General features: G+C 47.6%; 1 protein-coding gene across 9 annotated transcripts in view; it reads left to right on the forward strand.

Annotated features, from left to right (window-relative positions):
• Nucleotides 1–21335, forward strand: part of LOC118447451 (uncharacterized) — a 186336-nt gene that overhangs the window by 121138 nt on the left and 43863 nt on the right. For 5 of the 9 annotated variants that reach the window (XM_035879388.2, XM_035879390.2, XM_085662065.1 and 2 more), the window contains exons 2-4: nucleotides 14551–14651; nucleotides 14769–14986; nucleotides 15674–15867. In XM_035879388.2, coding sequence (XP_035735281.2) covers nucleotides 14551–14651; nucleotides 14769–14986; nucleotides 15674–15867 — 513 coding nt within the window. Of the gene's footprint in view, nucleotides 1–6930; nucleotides 6947–14550; nucleotides 14652–14754; nucleotides 14987–15673; nucleotides 15868–21335 lie in introns of those variants that run through there. The other 4 variants (XM_035879400.2, XM_035879396.2, XM_035879394.2 and 1 more) reach the window with 2 other exon arrangements.

A 21335-nucleotide genomic window follows, 5' to 3' on the forward strand; every position in this document is an offset into this window, starting at 1 on the left:
TCCTTTTTTTTTTCTTTTCCTCGTAGTAGCTGATATAGGGCTAATTTACGAAGACTATCATCTATACTACTCGTCCATACGATGCATGGATCAAAATTTGCGAAACTCCAAGCGAAGGATCTCTATCACAGAGGGATCGTTTTCAGAGCGAACGAAAACGCGATTAGTACCTGTCCGCGAACGATTAATAACGTCTTCTCTCGTATCCCTATAACCAAGAAGTGTGTCCGGACTTGGCGATCGACTCCACCTGTCGTTCGTCGGATCCACTAATTAATCTATGCGGATCCCCGTAATAATTAATCACGCATCTTCGTTGTCGCACGTTCGGAAAGCCTTCTTTACCCTCGAATCTCTCATCTATTATTATTACGTCGAAGTGAATCTTTTTGTCGATTCGAAGGAACTCACGGTGGTACGCCTTTCGGCAAACAATTCCCAATTGAAAACTCGTCTAGTGGAACGATAATTATGTTCTTTCTCTCTTTTCGTTAGCGTCGCATCTTCCTTTAGTCTGCGACGGTGCTTAGGAAGAGAGAGAGAGAGAGAGAGAAACTCTCTCGCATTAGAAATAATTGTCGGCTGTCACGAGGCTCACCCGGCTGACCCTTTCCATCGTATATTTCGCTCGATAATAATTGTCAGTGATAATTCATTTCGTCCGAAAAGGTTGGATGTATATTATCGTGCAACGCATCAATTACCGCGACTGATCGCCAATTTTATATATACACACATTAGCGATAATTGTTTCTGGTACGTACATATACATGTACACGTATATATCCTGAAGAATCAATCGATTTCTTTGGCACTTTCGAGCCACGCTAGCACGGAAGAAGTTTGTCTTTCTTCGAGCGTCAACACGCTCTCCAACGGAGAAAAGGAAAATCCCGAAGCACGAGAGCCAGGCGTGCGTTCCTGTACAGGCACTGTACAGACAGGTGGATCGCTCGCAAATAACAGTAATCGTGTGCGCGATTTTTCGTCGTCGAGCGGTAGCTTGTAATTTGAAAAATCTATCGGAGGCGTCGCGCCTAAGTATAATAAGAAGGCGAAAGGGAAATAATCGTCATCGTCCCGAGGCACGGTATCGTGGCACGTGATTCGACGTGTCACGAGCAGGCATTTCCGCAGCGTTCGAGTCATACGTGACACTGTCTCTCTCTTTCTCTTTCTTTCCCTCCTCGACCTTCTTCTGTCTCTCCTCTCTCTTTTTTTCCGAACCACGTGATATTTGGCATTGGAAATGCAAGACGCGAAACGCGCTCTGCACGCCGCTCACGCCCCGATCGGCGACGATTTATAAACGTTAATGGGTTAATATCGATGGTTCCTGCCGCAGTAGTCCGACGAAACCTTCGATCACGTTTCCTCTCTCCCTCCCTCCCTCCCTCCCTCCCTCTCCCTCTCTATCTATCTGTTTCGCACACATACACGCGCAGCAAAAGAGGGATCGATGGGACGAAAAAGTAGCCGACCGACGGAATAATCCATGACTTCATATTCTCTGCCCTCGAACGGATAGTTTTCTCTCGCGTTCCAGAGCTTTCGCGGTGGCCCCTCTCGGCATTCGGAGTCCGCTCTAGCGAGAGGACAAAAAAAAGAAAAAAGCATTTCCGAAGAAAGACGCTCGCTTCGAGTCTCTTCCCCTTCTCATTTATCGATCCCACGAATGTTCTGGCGACAAATAATCTCTTTTTTATTTACATACCTATATCTACGTTTTGTCCTTTTGCATGGGCACGTCGAAATAAAGAAGAAACAAAGGGGGGAGGGGAGGGGGGGGAAAAAGGTTCGTGGGAAAATCGAAAACGCGTGAATATCTCGATGAGTTATTCTTCGGACGTGTGGATAAGAAAAGACGATAGAGTAGGGTTCGTTCGGTGTGGTAGGGCCGGCGAGAATAAAAGACAGGAATCTCTCGATGCTTTCAACGAGAGCTTCCTCTAGAGTAGAGAACGAGGGTGCGATACGATCGATAGTACTCGTTCGTCTTCTGACCGATACGTTTGACCGGCATTCGATTGATGGATTACCACGCGTCAATGTTTTCGTAGTCTTTGGACGTTGGCGGTCCGTCGTCCTGCTCGTTGTCCTCCTCGTTACGCAATCCCGAGTACCTCGACCGAAGAGATATTGTCCAGCGCTTTGATTTCGCCTGCCTGATGAAAGGTTTTACTTACGTCGATCGGCTTTTTCCTTTTACTTCTCTCTTTGTTTCCCCTTTTTCCTATACTTTTGGTGTAGATACGGTGAGAAACATTAAAGCACGAGTACATCGGTAGCGAAAGTATCTTCTTTATACTTACGGAGATATCCGGCCGGTGAGTTACCGCGTATGAACCTGTTTGCGATCGAAAACTTCTTCCCAGCCGGTGAAAGAGAAGAAAAGAGACGGAAGGATGGTAGGTATGCTCGCTCGCTCGCTCGGCAGCGATCGGAGATAAGCCTTTCGAGTCGACAGGAACATCTCCTCGTTTGCGCCGATCACGTTGGACAAACGCGATCGAGAAAGCGTAATACGCGATTATATGGACGACGCGCGTTACGGCTACTTGCATTATCTGCGTTCAAAAGTGAATTTTCAAATGTACGAGAATTTACTTCTTAGTACGAAGTATTTTGAAAAAAAAAAAAAGAAAAAAGAAAGGAAAAGAAAAAAAGAGGAAACAAAGAAAGGAAGAAGAAAAGAAAATATCGATTTTTTTTTTAATTGGACAAAGAAAAGTACACCCTTAAGGATTCTTTGAAGAAGTCTCGACGTCCTTCACAGAAGCTCCGAACGCTCGATCAAAATCCAAAGCGTTCAGAAGCTTGAAAAAGAATGAACGGCGAGGAAGCTGATCTGATCGATGGTTCAGGTATATCGTGGTGCGTAACTATACGTGCTCGGATCCTTAACTTGTTAGCCAGGATCGCCGATCTGTGATTAAGGTAACGGTAGTCATCAATTCGGCCACGTGATCGTTAGGCTGTCAGCCGACGACCGACATTTAAGAGATCGCCGCCGTGAAATCGTCCGACGTAATTTGCCACCTCTCGACGGCTCCAGCCGTGAAAACGATATTTTCTCTTCTCTCATTCGCACCCCCTCCCTTCTCTCTCGCTCTCTCTCTCTCTCTCTCCCTCCCTCCCTCCCTCCCTCCCTCTCTCTCTGGCTTTCCATTCAACTTTGAAATTCTTGTAGTTTAGCAAATTATCGAACCTACCCATGTAAACCAGATCGAGCATTGTTTTAAAAACACGAGCTCAAAATAAATCGGCGCTTGCTATGGCGTTTATCCATTTTCTTATCCGGAGGCTGCTCCTTTTGTAGCGTCGCGACTCTGTCTCGAGAGAATTATCGTCGTGCTAACGAGCCACTAACGAGACTCGCTTTTATCTTTTTTTCTTTTTTTTTCGTCTTCTCCTTCGCCTTCGTTCTTTCTTATTCTTTTTCGCTTATCTCCTCGTTCTTCTAGATCTTTCGTTTATCCTGAAACTTTGAATTGCTTCGATCTCCTTATTCAGAGACTTCATCGAGATGTAGAAAGTCCGCGAGGAGGTGAGATTGAAAACGTACTACTCGCGGAAATTATCGAACGAGCGATATCATTCCCGTATCGTGAAGATGGTAATATTTTAATGATCGAAAGTATTTGAGGAGTGACTCTCTCTCTCTCTCTCTCTTTCTCTCTGAGCCGTGTTGATCGCGAATCATGATCGAGATCATAAGTTTCGTAGGCGGAAGGAAGGAAGGATCGGGCGAAAAAACGGGGTTTGCGTCAACGGGGAAACGGAACGCCCATCGATACTTTTCTCTCTCTCTCTCTCTCTCTCTCATCGTTTTCTACATATTTCGTGACGGTGACGGCGGCAATGGCGATGCCAACAAGATGGCGGAAGATCGATCAAGGATTCTCCATTGGTCGATCTATCGTAATCTCACGAAGCGATCGTGGGCGACGAACGTTTTCGCGGATTTATACGAGCATCGCTCGATTCCTATGCTCCTCGTTCTCGTCGGTGTAAAACCTCAGTACGAACGAAACAAAGAATAGAAAGGTAGATATATCTCTTGCCCGGCCGGCTTTTCGAATTTCCTGCCTATTCGTTCGGACGAAAAAGAGATTCGTTCGACTTAATTGCTTATTTCATTCTCACTGAAATCGATTATTCATTGAAGTCACTTTGCTCGAAGAGATCGAGTTCGTGACACGCGATCATTAATTATACTTCGCAATTAGCAGCAGTTGACGGAAGCGCGAACAATAGGGCCGCGCGCGAGGCGCCGACGGGACGAAGAGGATGATTAAGACACGCCGGCGAGGCGTCCTGCCAATTCACGATGACGGTCAGCGCGATCCAACGATCGAGATCTACGATGGAACGCTATTCGAACTTTGCCCTCGTCCTCTCTCGGAAAATCGATTTTAAGAATAGATACGGGCTCTCTTGTCACCAAGTTTAACCAAAGAATTTCCTTCCGACCCTCCCCGATATATCGATATAAATATATATGTCGACTTTTTACTCCTCGAATGTTCTTTCTTTTAGAGGGAAAAAAATCTCGATTTAATTAAATTCCGTTTGGACGATCGAACGACTATCAGAGAGAGCTAGTACGTAGAACGCTACGCCAGTCGAGATATCTCTCTCTCTCTCTCTCTTTCTCCCTGTTCGAATGCAGGTGATCGGAGATTAAAAGTCGAAAGACACTTATGGCTTATGACAAATGTAATCTACGACGTGACAGCTCAATCGGTCTCTAAGAGACGTTCGAGAGTAAACACGGCGATGCTCGCGCGTATGTTTCTTTAGCTTCTCTCTCCCTCCCTCCCTCCCTCCCTCTCTCTGACACTCTGGTTTCTCTTTTTAGATCGAACGATATCTAACTAGGCTATCACAAGTAAACGTCCAACGGATACTTGGCGCCTTTATCAGACATATCTCCTTCAATGTATCATCTAGACTAGAACGTTTAAATTCAACATGATCTCCCTTTGTCCTGGGAGCCTCTAGGAGACCCTTTCTCTCATAATCGGCGGAGAATTCCGTGATTGATTTATCAAATTTCCACGAGCTCGAGAGTTATCGTTAAAAACGCATTTAGAAAGGTTCAGGAGGAGGGTCGATCGTTCGATAAGTTCCCGTGAGTTCTACGAAAGCAACAACATCAACGAATGCATCATCGCTATCGATGTCATTAGTAATTTTATATTCATCTCGGGGCATTCAGCGGCACCGTTTCGCACGCGCAGACCTTTCTACCTTGCCGCGAAGCGATTTATTTCCAGTCGCGTAACCACCGAGAGATCACCAGCGGGTCGAAGTCATTTTTCTCCTTCTCTCCTTTTCAAGCCGATTATTTTTCTTCGGCTTTGTACGGCTTTGCACTTTGTCTACGAAAACGTGGAACAATAGAGAGCGTAAACGTCAAAAAATAAAAGAAGCCAATTCTTTACGCAAGCGTACGATTCTTTTATGATTCGAAGATACAATGCAAAGATATATTTGTAATAATTGTTCCTTCGCTTCGGACGATAGAAAATGGCGAAAATCTCGATGGTAGAGTCTCTCTCTCGAGAAGGCCCTTCATTAGCATCGATCGGCGATCGCGGCGTGGGAGAGATTGTTTATCCTGTCGACTTGCCTCGGTATTCCTGAATCTCGACGTCGAGAGTTTACCGCCTCGTAACTTTGCCGAGGTTAAGGTACCCACTAAAGCCTCCGCAGGCTCGTCGTCCTCTCTCTCTCTCTCTCTCTCTCTCTCTCTCTCTCTCTCTCTCTCTCTCTCTCTCTCTCTCTCTCTCTCTCTCTCTCTCTTTCGTTCCTCTCCTCGCGGCCTTCTTTTCTCCCTTTGCTTACGCAGCCTCACCTCTCGCGTTGCCCTCTTCCTCCTCTTTCCTCGTCTCCCTCGATGTTACGAGTCACGGCTGCTGAAACCACCGCCGTCGTCTTATCGCGTTCCCATACACGAGCTTGTGTGTTTTTGCGGTTGTAATATTGAGTCGTCAGGGAACGCCCACGCGTACCAAGGGAGGCGGGAGCCTCGCTGAAAAGGAGGGCTAAAAAGAAGACGAAAGGGGTAGACCGTAGGTGTACTGCCGCACGCAACGTGGAAAACATACTCACGCGATAAATCTTCCTTCGTACGGCGCATAATTAGCTCCCTTCTTTTCCTCTATTCGTTTTTCGACAGAAAAGAAAAAAAAGAGATAAGGGAAAAGAATTAAAGCCCCTCGTTATTCACCGTATCGCGATAACATTCGAGTAATTACCTCGAAAAAGATGTAAGGACGTAGGCTGGGAGAACGTATTATGCGGGTGCACGGGAGATCGTAAGAGCGCGTGTTCGACGGAGGTCATCGTGACGCGTGCCTTGCCGGATAAAAGCTGTGTAAATTAGGCGCTCGCCACGTTCGTCACGTTTAAGCGAATCGGAGAAAGAGAGGGAACGAATTTACTCGTAACTTGACTACCAAGAACGTTGAGATATCGTTCTCCGTTTCTTTCCTTCTCCTCTTCTCGCCACGAACATTCCAGGATAAATTATTCAGGAAATTCCACGAAATTCCAATCTAACTTTGACTTTTCTACTCCTTGTAATCTACTGTAGTTTTCAAGGGACAAGGTAATACTACAAGGGAATTATTTGATAAAAAGAAAAAAACGACCTTGTATTTTCGCATGTATCGCGAATATAATTCGATTCTTGGTTGAGAAAACGAATTGCCGGAACTGCTTGATGCATGCTTGAACGTTCCTCCTTGTATTGTACTAGGGGAATCCGTGATGGAGCAAGAGAAGGGGGTGAAGGAGAAAGAAAAAGAGGGAAGGAGAAGGAAGAGGAGGTGGAGAGGAGGAGGAGGAGGAGAGGAGGAGGAGAAGGAGGAGGAAGAAGAAGAAGAAGGGCTCCTTTGTGAGACCAGCCTCAGGAAATCAGGATTGATATAGGGCTGCGGTAGGTTCGCTCGTAACTTTGTCCCGCGGTACCCGGGACGGTCTTGATTCATTAATCACCCTTGTACGAGCTCTGAACTCCGGGTGATTAGCAGGCGTGAACACCGACTCATGAGGGATATATACGCGATTGCCCCGGCATTGTCGACCACCGTGAACGTTCCGCGACTCGATTGAGACGTCCGTCTTCTTCCTTCTCCTCCTCTTCGAAAATCTATCCCCTCTCTCCTACCGGACTACCATCCATCGTTCTTCAACAAAGCGGAGATGGAAAACGTAACGAGGAGCCGACCTCCTCAAAGTTCGATGGACATCGAGAGCTCCCTTTAAAGAGATCGCATATACGTACTGTCTTCCATTCGAAAGCTTCGTTCTTTAGAATTCTTAAAAATTCGAAAACTCTGCTCCGGGATAGCTAAAAATACCTACGCGATTGTACGGCGATTTAATCGAAGAACCACCCGTCGGGTTCGGCTAAAAATCCTCGCGATTTCGTGGGTGTAAGTTACGAGGTAATTAACATGACTGTTAGTTACGATGCGGTCCAATCTTCGAGCTCCTTCGAATGTATCAAGGACCTCTTCCTCGTACCGGTTCACTCTTTCGCAATCGTCACCAGCGATATAAAAGTAACGTGAAAGTGGCGATCGCTCGCTATTAAAATGACGTCTTGATAATAATCCTCCGAGATAATCAAGATCTTTATTAGCGTTGCTTTCTTATTTCGGAGGATCGTCCCGTTGGCGGACAAAGAAAGAGAGAGAGAGAGAGAGAGAGAGAGAGAGAAAGATTCTTGTGCGTTTCGCGCTGCGCTCTCATTAGCCCTTTGCAGCTTCCGAGAAGAGAGATCATCGTACCGCGCGTGCATTCCTACATTTCTTCTATCGTCGATAGAAAAGATACCAAGGGAACACACCGCGATCTCTTTCTCTCTCAATAAATATCCGAAGAGTGAGAACTTCGTGGAAACGAGGCGTCGTGGAAAAAAGTCTCCGCACGATTTTACAACGAATCCGAGGAATACGACGGAATTATTAATTAGTCGTTTCTTTATCCTCATCGACGAGGAGAAACGAGACCGCGGACTGTAGACGTATAAAATTAGCAATTTATTTCCATCATCGAGAGATGCCACAACGATTGTTTCGTCTTTTACTTATTCTTCTTCTTCTTCTTCAGCTTCTTTTTCTTCTTCCTCCATTGCGTCCCACGAGATTTCATATTCGAACGGATTAACAGCTCCCCCTTTTTATTCTATCGCATTTAATTGGTTTCGTCCCGAAAAACAAAGCGGTCGCGTAACTCGTTTGAAGGCATACGATCGAAAATATAGATCCTCTTTTCGTAGTTTCGTTTCGTTTCGTTTCCTTTCGAGAGAGAGAAAGAGTTTATTTTCTTGCGAGTTCGTTCACGACATTTCGCACAATCCGAGAGAAGAGGCTGATGAGGCTCGCAGGTACACACCTGGAACACGCGTCGACCCACGCAAGCACGCACGCGTGTACGAGCTATCACGCCTCCACGCGTGACGTCACACCTGGCTATATCTCGTAGAGAGAAGAGGAGTAAGAGGTAGAGAGAAAAGAGGCCTCGATGAAGGGGGTAGGGGGGAGGGGGGAGGAATGACCCGAACCGGTCCTCGACGGGTCAACAGCATATATGCGCGCCACCCCCGTAGAGTCCGTCGTGCGATGGCCCGACACGCGCGCCGGTAACGGGTGTCTCAGAAAAAAAAATCCATTATAGCGAGTACCTAAGTTATATCGGAAAACTCGAGAAAAGCCTAAGAGTTTTCAACTACGATTATCTTTGGAATGGAAGATACTGGAGTGCGAGGAAAAATGAAAGAAATAATACCCTTTCCGATTGTAGCATTGTTATACGGGATAATAATCGCGTATATTAACGGCGTTTCGGAAGTTCAATGATAAAGGACGAGAAACCGAGGCCGCTAGCAAATTGCCAGCGGAATACTCGCGGTTCTCTGCATACCATACCAGCCGACTTTTATTACTTCGAACAGGCATCCTGCCCATTTATCATTTGCAACGTGTAATCGAAAATAGAGAAAGAAAATGAAGAGGATAGGAAGGCGTTGTAAGTGCTACCGACTGACTCGACGCGGTCGTCGCGAAGGGAGGAACTTGGGAGAGTTCGTAAGCTTTGTCTGTAAATTAATTAGAGAAATCCAGAGAGAGAGAGAGAGAGAGAGAGAGAAAGAGAAGGAGAGGTACTCGGTTCGTCCTTCGTTACTCTCGTCCCACGTGAAATCCTTTTGAGAACGCGCTTTGCGTCGGTGTACCGAATATTCGAGAGGAAAGTTCTGGAACGAGGCGCGCGACGGTAGCGAATCGCAAGCGAGCAAGCGAGTCAGTGTTTGTCGTCGTACGGTTGGCTAGTTATGTGCCCAGGTAGGTCTAACTTAACATTACCGACACGCGACCCACACACGCGGCGCGCGCGCGCCTCTCTCTGTCTCTCCCTCTCTAGGCCAACGCCAACGCACTTCCCTCTCGTCCTCTTTCCTCCGCGAGCAATCTCTCTCTCTTCTCTCTCTCTCTCTCTCTCTCTCTATCGTGATCTTTCGAACGCTCGAGAGAGCACGCGGTAGTACAAGGGAATAAGACGGAAATAAGATACGACACAGCTGATACGCCTTCGCCCACCGATTACGCGCTAGGTGTATGTCGAAGATCGTCGATGATGTCATTCCCAACTATAAACCGCCGCCAAGTGCAAGACACTCAACCACCGCGACTTATACCACTTTATAATTGCCCTTTTATCGTTAATATATGGACCGTGACAATCCGATTAACAGATCAAACTATTAAATACGTATCTTTGCTTCGATAATCAATTTCTATTTCTACGATTTCTATCTCCATAACTACCGTAGCACTAAAGATCATCCGAGTCGTGTAACTTGGTAAAATACTCGTTACCGAGCAAACGATGAAATTGATTAGAGATCGTTTAGAACCTTTCGAGTAATCGGTATTGAGTTAGAATCCACGGTCTTTGGAATAAAATTCAATTGGAATCAAGGTTCAGACTGTAAGTAGCCAACAAATAGTCGTTCCCGTAATCGAATCGGTAATACGACTTCTATAAACACGGAATTCGAATGAACATCGAAGTGAAGGGAAGTTTGTTCCGCCGTCGGATCGAACGTCGTCCGCGACATCAATCATCCTGGACCGAACGTTCAAGACTTTCACCGTTCGTTACGACGTGGTCGTCGTCCTCCTCCTCCTCCTCCTCCTCCTCCTCCTCCTCCTTGTCCTCGGCGTATCATTGCCGCGCTCAACAAGTAGTAGCCGTAATATGTATTATTTCATATGGAATCTCGTCGGTTCTTTTCTTTATAATTTCGCGTTATATCAATTCGTCGACGTTTACTGATCAATCGAATACACGATTGGAAAATCTATCGAATGCGGAGAATCTAGGAAATGAATCGATTCGTGAGAAGCGAACTCGTGAAACCTACTCGGAAGCTATCGAAAGTTCTCGCTTTCTACAAATATTTAAAGTTCCAGCATGTTGGTATATATACTCGTAAAGAGGAGAAACGATTGCCGGCAAGTCCTACCGACCCAACAACGGCGCATTTCTCAGGGCCAACTTTATTGAGGAAGTTCCGAGGGTGTGGCGGGAAGAAGTATTGAATTCATCGGTACGCATTGTCGACAAGATATACGAAGCTGGGGGTTATGGGTTAAGTGGAGCCCGTACCGTCAGCGAGAGAACGCACGCTCGTGATCGTCCAAGCTCGTTTCGCGCGTATCGGTGTGCACCGCCGCACGAGCTTACGGAGCTCGCGCGATTTATAATCGTACTTTCCTACTTAAACGGGTATAGAACGAAGAAGAACAAAGGAACGGCCTACTTTACGATCCCAACCCTCCGCAGAATAAAAAATCTCATCCTCTATACCTCGAAAATGAAGCGGAAGATAATCGAATAATCGGTCGGATAATTGTCCGATCTTCCTCGTGATCGTCATTCGAACAAAATCGATGGGTGACATCATCGAGAGTAATCGTAGGAACGAAATCACGACTTCGTCGAAAGAAATTTGAATAATTACATGGAATCGTATCGTGGTGTAACGAATCGACTTGTGGGACGAGCCCGTGGTGTTTCATTAAGAAAGTCATTTTTCACGATGCAACGTCGAAGCGCGTAGGGTGTTTTATTGGCAGAAAAGGATCGATTAAAAACATAAGAAAGAGAGAGAGAGAGAGAGGGGGGGGGGGGGGAGAGGGAGAGAAAGAGAGAGAAAAGTCGGACGGGCATTATATATCACGCAGGGTTCATTCATTAACGCTATTGACTTTCGGACAAAGAGGACGAGCTCGCGCGGTGCCGTGTAACAGTGCAGGGAGAAACGGTAAGAAACAGCGAGGCTCGTGCGTGGACATTGTACGTACGTACATACGAGCCAAAACACAAAGCGCCGGTATCCCCTGACCCCTGACCCAGCCTCTAATGAGCGGCAAAGCACGGCTATTGTGAGAACACCTCCTTTTCTTTTCTTCAGCCGGATCCTCTAGCATTTTCTCGACGCGGTTCATACCCTTTCGCGAGAAACACGCTAGCTCGCGCTCGATTAATAATCGAAAAAGGGATATGTTTGGTATATCTAGAAAGACATTGCGTAGGACGTTTTACAAGTAGCCTGTGTTATTCATATTCGACGAAAACACGAAGATCTCTTATTCGACTTTAAGAGCGAAATTATTGATCGGCTCGGCCGATCGATGAATATTAATAAGTACCGATGACGGACGGTGCGAGCGACGTGCGTCGGTTACGCCCGCGTTCGTCGTCGTCGAGAATAGTTTATTTCTCATGAGAGAGACAAAGCGAGAGCTTTCGATCCCAACTCGATCGATTTCGGTACCCTGTAATCTGGCAGGTTCGCCGACGCGCCGAAAAATGCTAAATAATCCCACGATACTTTTGACATTTCGGCGATCGAGCGATCTTATCGTAGCGTGGGCGATATATCCTCGCATTGGCGCCTTGAACGATCAGAGTCTCTTCGAGATTAGACGAGGGTAAATAAAATTTCATGAAATTCAAGAGATCAAAAGAGAATATAAGGACCGACAAAGAGCTATTATCGCTTCTCGGCGTACGCGCCGCACGCACGTCGAAATCGTTTGACGAAAATTCGCCGATCGAGCGTATCGACGAGAGAGGAGGGACGGATCAGCAGGAAGATCCCGAGTCCGGGCGGCGATTCCTCGAAAACGAGGGGTCCTTAAAAAAAGGGCCGCGAGAGAGGGTCGGGAGGGAGGAAGGGAGGAAGGGCGAAGCTCGCCGTCGCCGTTCTTGTCGGTCGCGGAGACGGCGGCAAAGGGGAACACCCAGTACATGCCAACGACATTCCCGAAGTGCAGCGCGCAGTTTTTCGCGGCTACCGAGCGCGCAAGGCAATGCAAGGCGATGCAAGGCAAGGCAGCAGAACTTGGCCGCGAGGAGGTAGAGAGGTGGAGGACGAGGAGGTAGAGCGGGGAAAGAGAGGGCCTGACGAGAGAGAGTGACTCAGAGAACCGCTTCTGGGCCAGACGCAAGGGCGTACACGCGCCTCTTCCCCGCGTACACCTCCTTGAATTTCACGAGCGCCAACCTCGGGATACGCCTGTGCGAGCGGATCGAAGATCGGAAGATCGCGAGAGAGAAGAAAAAGGTGCAGCTCGAGAGAGAGAAGAGCGCGAGATTTATTTGCCCGAATTTCGACGGGCGGTCGATGCGCCATGCCCGCTTCCGAGGAATGCATTTCGCATTCGGTATCTTCCACGGAATATGTCCTTCGAGAGGGATCCTGTCTCTCTTATTTCTCTCTCTCTCTCTCTCTCTCTCTCTCTCTCTCTCTCTCTCCCCCCCAACCCTCCTTTCTTTCTCCTTCTTTTTCTCTTCAATCGCCCTAGCCCCACCTTCTCTGCAAAACCGGCTGGAAAGATTTGTTATTGTTTTCGTATAGCTCCTGAACCTTTTTATGCAACCTTTCTTCCTCTCTCTCTCTCTCTCTCTCTCCCTCCTTCCCTCCCTCCCTCCCCCCGCCCTCCTCATCACCTACCCGCTCATCCTTCTTCGTCCATTCGTTGACCCGAAAAAGAGCCGAAAAAGAAGCAAAAAGGATCTTTGGAAAATGTCAAGAAAAAACGATCCAGCTAACGATCCGAGTTAAAGGACGTCGATTGACGATAAGAAAGAGCGTGTGAGTCCTCAGAGTGTGACGAAACGAAGATGCGAGAGCTCGTACGAGCCGAGATAATTACGCAAAAGTAGGATGAAGGGGAAGAAGAGAATCCTCTTCTAGAGTCTGACGATATCTCGGATCTACGATCGGGCCGCGAATCATCGGGTGATGTATAGACCTCACCGTGGACTCTCGAATCGGCGCTATTAGGCCATTGGCGTCCTCCGAGAGTTTTTGTGCCTTAACCAGGAGATCAACGCGCGCGCGCGCGCCCGCGCGCGTCCTGTAAACGACGATGTACCCCAGGTTTAACTAATGTGTCCGACCGGTTAGGCGCGTATTGATCGACCAGACTAGATTTATGTCAGCGAATGATTCACGGCGTGATTTACAGCGGATTGTCCGACGCTTGCATACTGATTGGACCGTTTATTCCGTTTCTCCTTTCTACGCCACGTAGGAACCCACTAATCATTTATTGGGTTAAGGTGAAATCCTTCCCTTCTTCTCCTTCCTCCTATTCATTTGGTCTCGCTCTCGAAGCCACTTCCCCTCTCTAGCACTTTTTCTTTTTGTAATGTATCGAAAAGGCATCCGCGCTTTTGGACCTCGCGACGAACTTTGACTCATGAATCATGCAAATCGTCTAGATACGTGAACCGCCTGCTCGTAAATCGAAGTTTAAGGAGGACAAAATAGTGAGAGACTTTTATCGATACTCGAACTCGAAGTACGAGTTAGAGTTATCGCGAATGCATCGTGTTTTCTGACGATTCCGAGCTCGCGGCTATCCGAAAGTCCCGCGGGAGCCCCCGCATCTTCCTCCTTCTTTCTCTACCTTTTGGGTCGATCTCGTCGTTCGATTCTCGATCACGAAGGCAGGGCACGCGTGTCGGCCGCCCGTAGAATGTCGTCGTAACGACGTGTCTCCCTCCGCCACCCGCCCCCCTCTCCATCACCGCTCCTCACTCATCCTCCAGATCCTCCTCTTACTCCACGGGTACCAACGTTAGCAGAGTCGTCCCCTTGGTCGGACGGAGCCCCTTGTCTCTTTTGCTTCTGCTATGTCCAGAGGTGATCCCTCCACCACGACCGGGGGTAGGAACGAACGTTTAAATTAGGCAGGGAATCCCGTGGAATGCGCGAAAGAACTCCCTGCTCGGCATTCCGCGAGGTTTTGATACGCCCTCGGGGCTATTGGTCGACGGGGGACCATTAGCCCTTATGCGGTGGGAATGACTCTCCAGGTCCTTACCGGTCAATCCTCGTTTACGGAGATCCTCCCTTCGAAGAGTCCTCTTCCCCGTTGCTTTCCTTCCTTCACCTGCTCGCTTTTTCACCCAATCGTCTAATCAAATTTTTCACCGTCGCTCGTCTTTCTCCGTTTTCAGAGTCTGGCCACAGGTTGGACAGCGGCTCCCCATTTTGGAGGATACAGCTCGATCAGGACCTTTTGGATACCATAAGTGCGATTTATCCTGAGTGGTTTAAGGTAAGTACCCCTTTCCTCTGCTACGTCTTCCTCTCTTTCCTTTTTTTTTCTTCTTCCCTTTTCTTTCGCAAAGCTGAAAAGCCGAAAGCATAACGAGAAAAAGTTCTTCTCCCGTAGGATTATACTAACGGCCGAGCCTCTACGTCCTCGTCGACCAGTACTTCCGGCCCTCGGTCGAACAACGGTAGCAACGTGGCGGCGGACTCCAGCGGTGTCCTCGAGAACAAGGTCGCCAAGGGCGATTCCAAATTGAAAGCAAAGTCGAAAAGGGCTGAAAATTTCAAGGAGAAGGATCGAGAGAGAAAGGACGCTAGGCGCGACAACAAGGACGAAAGGTAAATATATTTCTTTATTCTTTTCTTATTTTTCCACCATTTTTCTCGGTGGACATTGGATCCTTCTCGAATAGAGTCCATCGATACGACGCGCGAACATAAGCGTTCCTAACGACCGACTTCCTCTTGAAAGCTCGAACGATTTGAAAGTTTGCAGGTCACTTTCTTACGATCCAGCTGCGCGTAATTTTCTTTGAACTTTAGCAAGATCGGCCGATAAGCGTCGGGCTCTCTCCTTCCCTCGTGAATAACCGATCGATCCATCAACGATGTTGGACAAGCTAATACGTATGTACGCAGAGATAACTACGTCGTTTGAAAGTATCGCTCCGTCGATAAGTTCATGTTATAAAATTGGTACTTTTCGAGTGTCGATTGATCCATCATTCGTCGATCGAGAAGATACAAAAAGCACGAAGGCTCTTCTTTCCTCGAGAAGGAAGGATCCAAGATCGAGGCGACACTTTGTTTTGCCGGCGTTCCTGCGTGCGGCGTTCATCCTTCCTTCCTTCCTTCCTTCCTTCCTTCCTTCCTTCCTTCCTTCCTTCCTTCCTTCCTTCCTTCCTTCCTTCCTTCCTTCTTTCTTTCTTTCTTTCCCTCCTTTCTTCGGTCTCTTCCCCAAAGCGACGTATGAAAGATTAATTCGCAAAACTCGGCCCTTTCGGTCCGATCCCCTTGGATCCGCAGAGACGCTGGGAACGGTAAGAAAAGTACGACGAAGGCTTCGCCGCAGCAGGATAAAACGACGGTGGACGTGGCAGGAAGGAAGACGGCGGGTGTTCCAATATCAGGAGCAGAGATGGCCGAAGGCAATCAGTCGCCGCCGAAGGCGGAGGTCGACGACTCGCCCCTTCAGCATGCCATGGATCGCAACAAGGAGTGTGAGTACGCTTTTGCCTTACCTTTTCACTCGGTTATCTTTTTTCGATCGGACGAGAAGATCTTTATTATTTATTACAATGCGTTATTTTATTATACGTTGAATTCAGCTCGATGTTCAACGGTCAAGGCTGCAAAGGCAGTCCGTTGCGCTGTTGTCGCGTTGTTGATCGGTAAGATGAGTGGTAAAGCAGTAACGCGTACGTTATTCCATTCGCAGCTCGATCGACCGTATCCACGTTCAGCGTGTCGGGAAGGAGGAAGTCTCGTCCCTCCGTTCGGAATAAGCGATGAAAAGGTCTAACGGTCCTCTCAGAACGACGACGAACGTTTCCGATCGATCGATCGTTCGATCGATCGATCGATCGATCGATCGTTCCGAGAGGGAGACTTTTATTATGCAAACCGTTCGTGTTTTACGCGCTCTCGTCAACGAACGATGCACCACCACCATCATCCTTGCAGAGTTGTACTTTTGTTGTACGCGCTCGTGCAAAGGCGCCTATAATAATCGATGGAGGAGGGCCCGCCTATCTTCCTCCCTCCACCACCCCCCCCACCCACCTCTCGCCCACCCCACACTCGTTTTTAACGTTCACTGGGGCCTTGCCCCATTATGCTCACGGCAACTGTAATCATCCGCTCGTTATTCGCCCTAACACCGATCCCCCAAGAGTGATGCTCTCGATTATCGATTCGGAATCCGACCATTTTTTATCCAATAAAAACGGCCAAGGGGCCTTTTTATCACCGCGTAAAATGCACCTCTTCTATTTCATTTGCCGCTTCCGCCGCCGGATACCGATACCCGGATTATCCCTTATTCTTTCCCCTCTTGGAGAGTGTACAAGTTTTTTTGTTTTCTTTTCTTTTTCTTCTCTTTTTTTTTCTTTTTTTCATCGACCGTGCGAACCTTTTCACTTATCCAATAGTTATCCAATAAAAGTACGATCGAAATGAACTATTGTCAGAAGAGAGAAAGAGAGAGAGAGTAAGAGAGAGAAAGTAATATGAAGAAACAAAGAAGGTTACTCCTCGCTATTCTCCGCTTCATCGTCGATGAGCGGGCGAAGAAGCGAGAGGAGAAGAGCAGTACGAGCGAGCTTTTATCCGGCAGCGAATTCCGTTGCGTACGTACCTATATCGATTCACCGAGTCCGCGGTCGAGTCCGAAGCCGAGTCGAGTTCTCCTCATTAAATCCGCGGACCACCGTTCGCAGTCTTTAGAACGTCATTTTGTCGCGTTTATCGTCCGCCTTTTTCTGCAATTACTTTTTGTGATCTCGGGATCCGGAGGAGACTCTCCTACCTGCCGCGAGTATCTTGGATCGTATTTGCTCGTACCGCTTACGACACTTGTGTACCTATCGTCGTAGTACGTGTACGTACGTAGGTTGCGTGTACCACCAGTGACGCGTCGGCACTCATTCCCATTATTACATTGATTTCGACGAGCAAGAGTCTCTTTAAGCGGACGATCTTTGCCAAGTTAAATATATATACGCACACACATGTATAAATTTTTGTTTACATCCATTATATATTCTTATTGCGGAATAGGTAGAGGACGCTCAAAGTTCGATTTTCTATCGCGGAACGGGAACAGACTCGTTTAGCGCGCGCGAAAAGTCCGAAGAAGAGGAAGAAGGTGGTGGGGATAGACGAGTTCCGTTCGCTCTAAATCCTGGACGCCAGTGTTCGAGGACAAGTTACTCATATACGCGCACCCGAGGTAGTACCTTTGACGAGAGCACCTGCGCGTTTGTGTGCGTGGCGCGAGCACACTGTATCTAGCACGTTCTGCAAAAGAAAGAGCACGTGTAAGGTGCGCTCGGCCGCAAACTATAAGCGGAGAAATATAGGTATATAGACGGGAAAGAGAGACAGAAGGCGTGCCTATTTATAACGATGATATCATCGTCGATTACCTACGCTTTCGCGTGGACAATCGTAAATTCCGTAGCTCGCAGAAAGGGTGCGAGAAACTTATTCGATATCGAACCTCCCTGATATTTCTTTATCTCTTTTTCTTTTTCTTTTTTCACGAGTCAAAGACTCGAGGAGTGTAGGCACACGAGTTTTCGATAAAATCGAACTCCCGTCCTCTCTCTCTCTCTCTCTCTCTCTCTCTCTGCCTTTCATTTTCTCTCGATAGATCCGGTAAAGTAAAATTTCTTCTTTTTCCTCGAGGATTCCTAGGAGTCGACCGAGAGTACAGACCAAGAAAGACGGTAGGAAGTTTGTCGAAGCGGACGACACGATATCGGTCCACGTCAAACTTTCACCTTTAAAGTATCGCGCGTACCTTTCCAACCAAGTCTTTTCTCGGTCGAGTAATTCGCTCCTTCGGACATCGACGCGCGCTTTTGCCTGTCGAACGATGAAAATAAGAAATAAAGAAAGATGTTGCAATTTAAAGAGAAAAGAGAGAGAGAGAGAGAGAGAAAGAGGAAGAGAAAAAAGAAATAAGATGGACGTTTAATCGCAGCCGAAATATTATCATTACGAGGCGAGGACGATCTCTCGCCTTATCGCCTTAGGTCGTATTTCCTAAGGAGAAAATGATGTCGGAATCTCGCGTTATAACGGAGGGACCTCCTTTTGGTGCTATAAAGACGATAACCTCGAACGTATCTCGTATCGGGTCGCGTTTAACGAGACGTCGTCATTAATGAAACGTCCCACGCGACACGCTCGTTTTCCATAACAAACCACGAAAGGCAACGACGCAAACGGAAGATGGGCCTTCTCCGAGCACACGCGAGGAAGTATTCTCGACTCGCGTGGAAACGAATTTCGTAATGACCAACTAATTGGTGGACGCGATAAAACGTTCGAGATTTCGAGAGACACCGGCAATTAAGAAGAACCACGTCGTTTTCCGCCGTGGCTCCTTCCCGTTCTTACTTCGTAGATTCGATGTTCGATTCTTTATCCCTACGATCTAAAGAGTCAAGAGTCAATTCTACCTTCGTGCCGTTATACTCGCATCGGCCAAGGTCTAGCGCGAAGACGTTGTTGTTTAATCATCGCAAGTTCCTCGGCACGTATCTCTAACGCGACGCGATAAGAGCTCTTTCGAAGAAACGGAAGAAACTCGATCTGGCGTTTTCTTCCAATTCGTTGGGAAGATGATCGCGGAGAATAACCGCGGTCTCTCTCTCTCGCGCGCGCGCAACTCCTAATTATACGGCGCGCGTAATGTAGCAGGGCTCGCTTTGAAAAATCGACCGATCTCCAATAATTATACGGCATTTCGCGCCGAGACGAAAAGCGCTTTTTCTTCGTCCTTCCCTTCCCTCCTAGTTTCATTAACTTTTGATCGAATTTCCCGAAAACGTTTAACGCCATTACAAGATTCGCGGTAAATCCATGAGCACGTGCGAATATCGTAAGATCGATTCTGCCCGATATACGATGTGTCGTTAAGGACGACAAAATAATCTTTCTTAGTCGCACGCACCATCATTTCCACATTGAGTATGTTATGTCAATCGTACGCGGTGATCGCGAGGGATCGATTTCTGCGTCACGCTTATAAATAAATCCTGCGTTATCGTTGCATATTCATACGCATCGACGTGCTTCGTGTTCCTGTGGGCGAACCGGCTCGAGATATGTCGAATCGAAGTGGCCGCGCTCTCTCGTGTTCGGAAAGTATAGCATTCAAATTTGCGCGCATGCCGGTCCTCGTCGTCGTCGTCGTCGTCGTCGTCGTCGTCGTCGTCGACTCTGCGTTCGCGTGTTCACGAACAAAAATCCGTGCGCGGCGTGCGTGCAGGCGCAAAAAAAAAAGAGGCACACGTTCGGCGGCGGCGGCGGCGGCGCAGACTACCCACGCACGCAACATGCTGTTTTATAGTGCCTCTCCAATCGCTCGCTCCTTCGTTCGAGACGTGCCACGTGCCCTCCAAACGCAATCTCGACGATCGTTTCCTTCGCGACGGCTTTCCCTCGCGACTACACTTTCCTTTCTTTTCTTCCTTTTACTCCTTTTATTTTTGATCGCTTCGAAGGACCGCGAGAGACTTTCTTTCGTCCGCTTCAACGTAGCGTGCGAAACTTGATTTATCTCTTGGCGAACAGAACGCCGTGGATGTCTCATTAGTGGGACATCGAATCGACTGAGATTATCGATATATTCTACCGTCTACGTCTTTATGTAATACCAAGATTTATGGAATATGAATTTCGCTTCAATATTCGCCAAAGAACAAGAACGATAATAATAAGAGAGAAGGAAGGATAAATAATAGAGATTTCGTTAGGTAGAGTCGCTAAAAGAAAAGGAAAAGCAAAGGTTCGTTCGAACAAGGAGGAGGAATGCGTGCATCGAAAGGAGGCGGCGAATTGAAATTCAACGACGTCGGCGACGGAAAACATCGACGGAGAGGAAGGAAGTGACGTTAGTTGGTATTCAAGGCTGACCGATCGATCGAAAGCGAGGCGAGAGAGGAGAGGTGGTGAAGAGTTCGGCGCTAAAGAAGAAGAGAAAGAAAGAGAGGGATCTTTGAGAGCCAAAGAACTCCGATGACCGAGTCCGCTGTTATAACGTTAGCGACTACCTTAGCATCGTTTCTTGCGCGACGCCCACGCGTAGCGAATTAAACGGGACATCCTCTCTTCCTTCCGCGAGCGTTCGTGCTCGGAAACTCCTAATTCGTGTCTTTGCTACGATCGACGACTCGACTTCGATGCAGCTCCTTCGCTACTATCTTCTAAGCAATCACATTCTTTCGATAACAAATTAATAATAAATAAATAAACGAATTTCGTGAGAGATCGACGACGACGACGACGACGACGACGACGACGACGACGACGACGACGACGACGACGACGACGAGCTAACCTAGGACAGTTCTGTAGCCCACGCGCCATTGTGATCGGTGCGAATCGATCGGCGGCCACCTGGTGAACGCCGTATCTCTTTTCTCCTTCGACGAGTGACGCGCGCGCAAAACCACGGTCGCGAGAAAAATTTCATTCTCGAACGCGGTTCTCCTTATGAGAAGAGATCGCTGCCACGACCGACAAGGACGCACCGATCCGACACAACCGACACCGTTATTATTATTACAGATCGCCATAATCGACCGATCTTTTATTCTCCCTTATTTATTTTCATTGTTACGGAGAAACGAGTTCAAAGGAAATCGAGATACTCGCATTCGTTCAAAGTCTTGTCTACGTTTACCTAGAATCGCTTGACTTTTATTTTTCTACGATTTTCTACGATTTTTTCAAGGATTACGTAAGATAGACCGAGAGCTCGCGCAAACGCTCTTAATCGTTTCCTTTCTTCGTACTTTTTTCCATCCCCCTTGTCTTTACGCTCGAATAGAAAGGATCCTAACAACGCTTCGCGTATCAGAGTCGGGCCGCGTTGCAATTAAGTCATTAAAATCATACCATGCCTCGCGATTACCGTGCGCTCTATTAAACCATATCTATCATACTTTTTAAATAG

Source organism: Vespa mandarinia, chromosome 1, assembly GCF_050613455.1.
Source record: "Vespa mandarinia isolate Hongniang chromosome 1, ASM5061345v1, whole genome shotgun sequence".
Lineage (NCBI taxonomy): Eukaryota > Metazoa > Arthropoda > Insecta > Hymenoptera > Vespidae > Vespa > Vespa mandarinia.